We start from the raw sequence: 6,786 nt of genomic DNA on the forward strand, positions 1-6,786 counted from the left end.
CAAGAGAAATTCTTAGCTACCCGACCCCGGGACCCACGTCCGGCCCGACCCGGGACCCACCTCCCACCCCCCCACCCCCCCCCCCCCCCCTCCCCCCCCACCCCACCCACCCACCCACTCAGCCTCATGTCGGCAGCCAATGCAGCAGCAGAGGCAGAAGTGGTGATGCCTACATACTTGGCATCATCATCTATTTCGCTTGTGGGGTGCTTACTCTCCTTTGCCTCCTTTGCGGCCTTTCCCGACCTCCGAAGCCACCCGTCCAACATCATCCTCTTCAACCTCGTCGCCGACTTCTTCTTCACTCTCAAGTTCTTCATTCTCTCCACAGTATGGTATGCCACACCATCACACACCAGATCGTCGCTCCTCGGCAAGTCCTTTCACTTTATTCCTGATGGCTGTGTCTCGGCCTCTATCTATGGCCAGTTCTTCTCTCTGGCGTCAACATCGTGGAATGCCGTCTGGTGCTACAACCTCTACCGCGAGCTGGAGAATCCCGTCAAGTCGACAAAGCCCCTGATGAAGGTCTACCATGTCTTTGTATGGGGCATTGCGGTTGTTGCCGTCTTGGTCATTGTCATCACCGATGCCTACGCCCTCGCCTCGGATCAGACCTGCTGGGTCTCGGCCTCGTCGGCGGCTTCCTGGATCACAAACCTCCTCATCAACGCCTACCTTGTTGGTGCCATTGCCTCGCTTGTCTACGTTGTCCGTCGCCTCCGTCGCGGCCTCTCCATCACCCGTCACAAGCGCCGCCAGCTCGCCCTCTACCACGTCATCTACGTTGTTGTTTTCATCGCTACCTGGCTCCCGTTTGTTGTCTTTGGCTGGTGGGTCCTCCTCGCGCCGTCGTCGCCTGTCCCACGTTTCCTGCTACAGATGAACGCCGCCGCCTACTGCTCGCAGGCGGCCGCGGTCTCGTTTGTCCGCCTCGCCGACCCACGCGTCCGCCGCCGGGTCCGCAACGCCATCCGCGCCCGCCTCGGTCTCCAGCTCAGCACCGAGCCGGCACTCCGTGATCTTGACGACTTTGCCCACACAGCCTCGCGCCCGCTCGCTCCCTCGCAAGCCCGCATCGAGCCCATGCCCATCGACGATGCCGGCCCGCACGATCTCGTGGCTGACCAGTCGCTCACCGTCTCGGCCCAGCACCGGTTCTTTGACGAGCAGCGCGCGTCGGGCTACTTTCCGCCGCCCATGGTCCCGGCCCCACTCATCCTCCCCGCCCGCTCGCGAACCATTTTTGACACGGTAGAGGATCTCGCCGAGGCCGACGGCGACTCGGGCTCGCCGCTCTCGCTCATGAGCTCCTCGGTCAGCGACGCAAGTACGCCAGTCCGTGCCACCCGCGGCGCAGGCGACATCTTCCGCCACGAGCTTATGGTCTGCCTCTTCTCCGGCCTTGAGCAAGCCTTTGCTGCCGAAGCCTTTCTGGCCGCCCGCGGTGAGCCGCTGCCGGCCGACGAGCTCCAGACCCCGATCTCGGTCTCAGTCTCTGCTGCCGCCGACGTTGCCTCTACCGGCACGCCTGCAACGTCGGATCATTCGCTGATCATGACCTCGTACGCGCCGGACGCCTTTGCTGCCGTCCGCGCCCTCGCAGGTGTCGAGCCCGCCGACATCATCGCTCGCCTCAACGCCGCCGACTACCTCACCGGCGCCATTCACGCACACTTTTCCGCCGCCGCCTCTGGCTCGTTCTTCTGCAAGTCGCCCGATGGCCTGTTTGTGGTCAAGACCATGGACAAGCGCGAGCTCGCCGTCCTCCTCGATCTCATGCCGGCGTACACCGCCCACCTCACGCGTTACCCTCGCTCGCTCCTGTGCCGCTTCTACGGCGCCTTTGCCGTCTCGGGTGGCATCTTCAAGACCACGTACGTCATCATCATGTCCAACGTCCTTGCGCCCGACGCGCCCGTAGACGCCGGCGACGCGGGCGACCTCATTCCGCCGCACTCCTTTGACACAGTCTTTGATCTCAAGGGCTCGACTGTTAATCGCTCCGCCCTCAAGGTCGAGGCCCTCGAGCCGGGCGCCTCGCTCTCGGACGCTGCCTCGGGCAAGATCCTCAAGGACAACGACTTTGGCCTCCGTAGCGACGGCCTGCTCCTCGGCCCTACGCTCCGCGCGCAGTTCCTCGACCAGCTCCATGCCGACACCGAGCTCCTCCGCAGCCACAACATCATGGACTACTCGCTGCTTGTCGGCATCGCCCCGGTCGTGGGTGAGCCCGACATTCTCGAGTCGCGTGCAGCCGTCACTTTTGGCTACGACGAGCTGGGCGGTTACATCGTCTCGCGCAACGACGTCGAGCAAGTTATTCCCCGCGAGTGGTACGCTTTTGGCCTCATCGACCTCCTCCAAAAGTACGATGTGTCAAAAAGGTGGAGAGAGGCATCAAGCAGATCCGCCACACCTCGCGGACCGTCGACATCTCATCCATCTCGGCTGACCAGTACGCGGCACGAATGCTCGAGTTTTTCGCCGACACTACTATTTAGCGCCGCCGCGCGTTTACACGCCAAGTAACACACGCTTACAGGCTCGCAATGAGCCGCCCCACCATCGGCTCGGCATCAAGCAGTGCGCGCGCGCCGGCCACGGACTCGGCCGCGCCAGCGGCGAGTAGGATGGCGGTCGGCACGACTCGCACTCGCTTCATGGCCTGCTTGATATGCGCAGACTCGGGAAGGTCGTCGACATTGGCAGGCACGCTGTCGGCGTAGATGGACCGCAGAAGGGCAGCCTCGGCCGCAGCCTCGTCGACCTGTCCGTATTTGGCGATGATGCCGCGCGAGCGGGCAAAGAGCTTCGAGTTGGAAACCGCAAGGTCGACCATCCGGTTGCCGACCACCTTGCCACGGAGAACGTGCGCACCAGTCGTGAGCGCGTTGAACGAGAGCTTATACCCGAGCTCGGTGTAGAGAAAGTCCCAACTGTCGCTGTCGGCGAGCAGCGGCGCAGACGCGGCGCCGGACCGAGTCGTCACCGTCACCACGCACGGCTCAAAGCCGGCGGCAACCGCAGCGGCATTGGCCACCCCCACGCTCTCGACCTTGTGCGCCGGGCAAACCGTGAGCGCAATCTTGGTCACGCCCGGAATGCTGCCGAGAGCTGCCAGTGTGGCTGCGGCGTCAGTGAGCTTCGTGGCATCGGTGTCGACCGGCAGGTTGGCCACCACTGTCGCCCCCGTGTCGGCAAGCGCCGGCGCGAGCTCGTCGAGCAGAAACGTTGTCGAAAGCTGCCAGTCAAAGCCATCGTCTTTGGGAGCGAGCGAGAGGTCGCCGTTGCGGTTTCCCAGCGCGGCCCAGCCGCCGTCCACAAAGCCACGGACGTCGTTGATGCTCGCGCCGTACGTGGGCGGGCACTCGGACGCGTCGATGATGCCCAGGTGGCCAACGCCAAAGTCAGAGCCGACGTAGTAGATGGGCGCACCGCTGCGGAGCGACGCGCCTCCGGCCTCGACCAGCCGCGCCAGCACCTCCATGTTCTCGCCCTGGTACACCGACCGCAGCGTCGCGGCGTAGCAGTCGAGCGCATGCAGCGCCTCGGCCGCCGGATCCGACGCGCCCATGAGTGCGCTCCGGACTAGAATCTCCAACAGCATCTTGGTCGCGCTCCCGCCCTTCATCCGCGTCGAGCCGGTCACCGACTCGGGCCCGACCACTGGGTTGATAATAAAGTTGCCAGCGCCCGATGGCAAGTCCATCGACGCCACCAGCGCGTCGGCCACGTCCTTGAACGACGACGTCCAACCCTCGATGACGCTCGACCGCGCCAGCGCCACCGGGTTGAAGCCGACAAGACCGGCGATCCAGCGAATGGCCGGCTCGCTCGCCTGCTTGGCAAGGACATAGTCGAGCTGGCCGGCAACGTACGGCGCCGACAGGCCGCAGGTAATGCCGACATACACCACCAGGTCGGGCACAACATCCAGCCCCACAATCAATTGCTCCAGATCAGTGACCGCCTGATGCGGATCGTCCTCGCCGCGCTCCTGTGACTTGAGCAGAGCATAGTCGCCGCCTGCGATGAGATAAGCGACTCTGGCCCGATCCGGCACCAGCGAGGCAAACGAGGTGGCGACGTGAAAGGCCAGCCGACCAGAGGTGCCACAACCAGAGAGAATGACCAATGGTGAGGCCGCGCCAGTGCACGCCGCCCGCAGCTCTGTCGCCGTCGTCGCCACCTTCTCCCTCACAACCGCGCCAGCGAGACCTTCCTCTCCGTCAAAGCCGGTAAAGACCTGGTTGTCTGAGCACCTCAGCAGCCGCAGCATCCCACGCACATCACTCCGTGCTGCTGTCTCCAGCTCTTCCGTCAGCGCATTGCTCTGCTCTGTGTACCGCAGCATGGTCGCGAGAGTGGAGTGGCCCTCGGCACGCACGGCGGGCGCGGCGTGACAAGTGACCCGTCTCCACGTCACCACGCCCATGCGCCATCCATGCCACTTGCAGAGCATAGGCCCAAGTCGGCGGCGTGTGGCTGATCGTAGACAATGCCAAACCTGTATGTACGTATGTGGGCTGACTTGGTGTGTTACTACTGCCGCCATCTCGACTCATCTGCGCTAGCTTCCGGTGGGAGCGTGTGGAGCGAGGAGAGCTACACGGCGGAACTCCCTCCCGGGGGTAACGGGACCTCGGACAGCACACGTCCGCAGCATCAAGTGCAAGCGGGTAGCGTGGTGCGTCGTCAATGGCGTTGGGAAGCGAGAGCAGTGGACGATCAAAACGATGACGGCAGAGCGATGGCTGCGCGGACAACAGCAGCTGGATGCTCAGCCGAAGGCGGCCAGCGCAGCGCGAGAGGTAGCATGATGAGCATATCTAGCCGTACATGCCCGAGGCGATCATGGCATCGACAACCGACTGCGGCGAGGGGAACGAGCCCTTGTCGAGCTTTGAGAAGAACAGCGTTCCTTGTGGTAGTCGGTGATCTCAAACGCTCCGCGACGCGGGCGAGCGAGTTCATTGCCTCGGACGACAACGTCCGGAAAGGCGGTGGTAATGGCCCGGGCGACCTGACGGTAGCGCCCGGAGTAACCTCACGAGGTACAGTACTCAATGTGAATAGCCGGCGTGCCCTCAGGCACGGGCTCCGGTGCCGAAAACAGTCCTCCCATACCTTGTTGTCGCGTCGAGTCTGCTCCCCTTCCCCTCCCCCCCCCCCCCTCCCCCCTCCCCCCCCTCTTCCCCCCTCCTTCCCCCGGACTGCCGTCCTTCCCGTCTTTGTCAGCCAATCGCTGTCGGTTTGACGGACCAGAGGGCGACCGAGGTAGAGGAGCTGATCACGCGCGCATACACACGTACACACACATACATGCACATACACATACATACACACACGCATGTACGTACACATACACATACACACATACACACTTGCACACCCATCCATCCACCCATCCACCAATCAGCATCAGTCCATACCACCACTGCCACCAATGCCACCACTGCCACCACCTCACTCTTGCACACACACACACACACACACACACACTATGCTCCGCACTGCCCGCCAGCCCCTCCAGAATCTTGCGCGACTGGCCTCCAGCGCCGCCGCTGGTAATGAGCCTCCGGTCCTCGCCTCTGTGGCCTCGGGCGTGGCCAAGGTTGTCCTCAACCGCGAGTCCAAACTCAACGCCCTCAACTACCCCATGATCGAGCTGATGACGCCGCTGTACGAGGAGCTTGATGCCGACAACAATGTCCATGCTATTGTTCTCCGTGGTGCCGGCGAGAAGGCGTTCTGCGCAGGCGGCGATGTTGTGTCCATCGTCAACTCGATCAAGGAGAATGGCGACCTGCACCGGTACTTTTTCCGCGATGAGTACGCCCTCGACTACGCCATTGCCAGCCTCAAGACCCCACATGTGGCGCTGTACAACGGCATTGCCATGGGCGGCGGCATCGGCCTCTCGGTCCATGGTACCTTCCGCGTCGCCACAGACAGCGCACTCTTTGCCATGCCCGAGACCGCCATCGGTCTCTTCCCAGACGTCGGCGGGACCCACTTCCTCCCCCGCCTCCCGCACGGCCTCGGTATGTACCTCGCCCTCACTGGCGCCCGCGTCAAGGGTGCCGATCTTGTCTACTACGGTATCGCCACTCATCACCTCGACGCGCCCGAGGATGAGCTGTACTCGGCCCTAGCCGCGGCCTCGTCGCCCGACGCTGTCGCCGCCGCCCTCGACGACGTCTGCTCGCTCTCGCGTGACGCCCTCGACGACGGTGCTCGCGTCGCCGCCATCGAGGCCTCGCTCGGCGGCGTGCCGGTCTCGGTCGTCGACTCGGTCTTTGGCCAGGCCGCCTCTTACCCTGAGGTTGTCGACTCGCTCGCCGCCCTCGAGTCCGGTGCCGACGAGCCGGCTGTCGCCAAGTGGGCGGCCAAAACCTCCGCCATCCTCGCTGCCATGTCGCCGACCTCGCTCCTTGTCACCTTTGAGCAGATCAAGCGCGGCGGCTCGCTCACCCTCGCCGAGTCATTTGCCCTCGAGGCCCGCCTCGTCTGGCGCGTCGCCAACGGGCACGACTTTGCCGCCGGCGTCGACGCTCTCCTCATCAACAAGACCAAGATCGCCCCGCAGGACCTCTGGTCGCCCAACACCGTCGACGCCGTCACCCGCGACGCCGTCCTCGCCCACTTTGCGCCCTTTGACGATCCGGCTGATGAGCTCATCCTCGACCCGTCTGTCAACCCGGCGACGATCTAACTCCAACCCACCACCTCCCCCCCCCCCCCTCCTCCTCCTCCTCGGGCACGTGACACCTTAGCGCGGTG

General features: G+C 63.9%; 3 protein-coding genes across 3 annotated transcripts; 2 read left to right on the top strand and 1 right to left on the bottom strand.

Annotated features, from left to right (window-relative positions):
- Positions 1-126: 126 nt before the first annotated feature.
- Positions 127-2,504, top strand: AMSG_10186 (phosphatidylinositol-4-phosphate 5-kinase; the record flags this gene model as incomplete). The annotated part of the gene is made up of 2 exons (XM_013897940.1): positions 127-2,369; positions 2,396-2,504. 2 exons carry the CDS (start codon positions 127-129, stop codon positions 2,502-2,504), a joined length of 2,352 nt encoding a protein of 783 aa, XP_013753394.1.
- A 35-nt stretch (positions 2,505-2,539) lies between these two features.
- On the bottom strand, positions 2,540-4,357 carry AMSG_10187 (glucokinase regulator family protein; the record flags this gene model as incomplete). The annotated part of the gene is made up of 1 exon (XM_013897941.1): positions 2,540-4,357. The coding sequence occupies one exon, from the start codon at positions 4,355-4,357 to the stop codon at positions 2,540-2,542; it is 1,818 nt and encodes a 605-aa protein (XP_013753395.1).
- A 996-nt stretch (positions 4,358-5,353) lies between these two features.
- On the top strand, positions 5,354-6,726 carry AMSG_10188 (uncharacterized protein; the record flags this gene model as incomplete). Its single annotated transcript, XM_013897942.1, has 2 exons — positions 5,354-5,359; positions 5,537-6,726. The coding sequence occupies 2 exons, from the start codon at positions 5,354-5,356 to the stop codon at positions 6,716-6,718; spliced, it is 1,188 nt and encodes a 395-aa protein (XP_013753396.1). The 3' UTR covers positions 6,719-6,726.
- Between the last annotated feature and the right edge of the window lie 60 nt (positions 6,727-6,786).

This window comes from Thecamonas trahens (assembly GCF_000142905.1).
Source record: "Thecamonas trahens ATCC 50062 unplaced genomic scaffold supercont1.61, whole genome shotgun sequence".
Classification (NCBI taxonomy): Eukaryota; order Apusomonadida; family Apusomonadidae; genus Thecamonas; species Thecamonas trahens.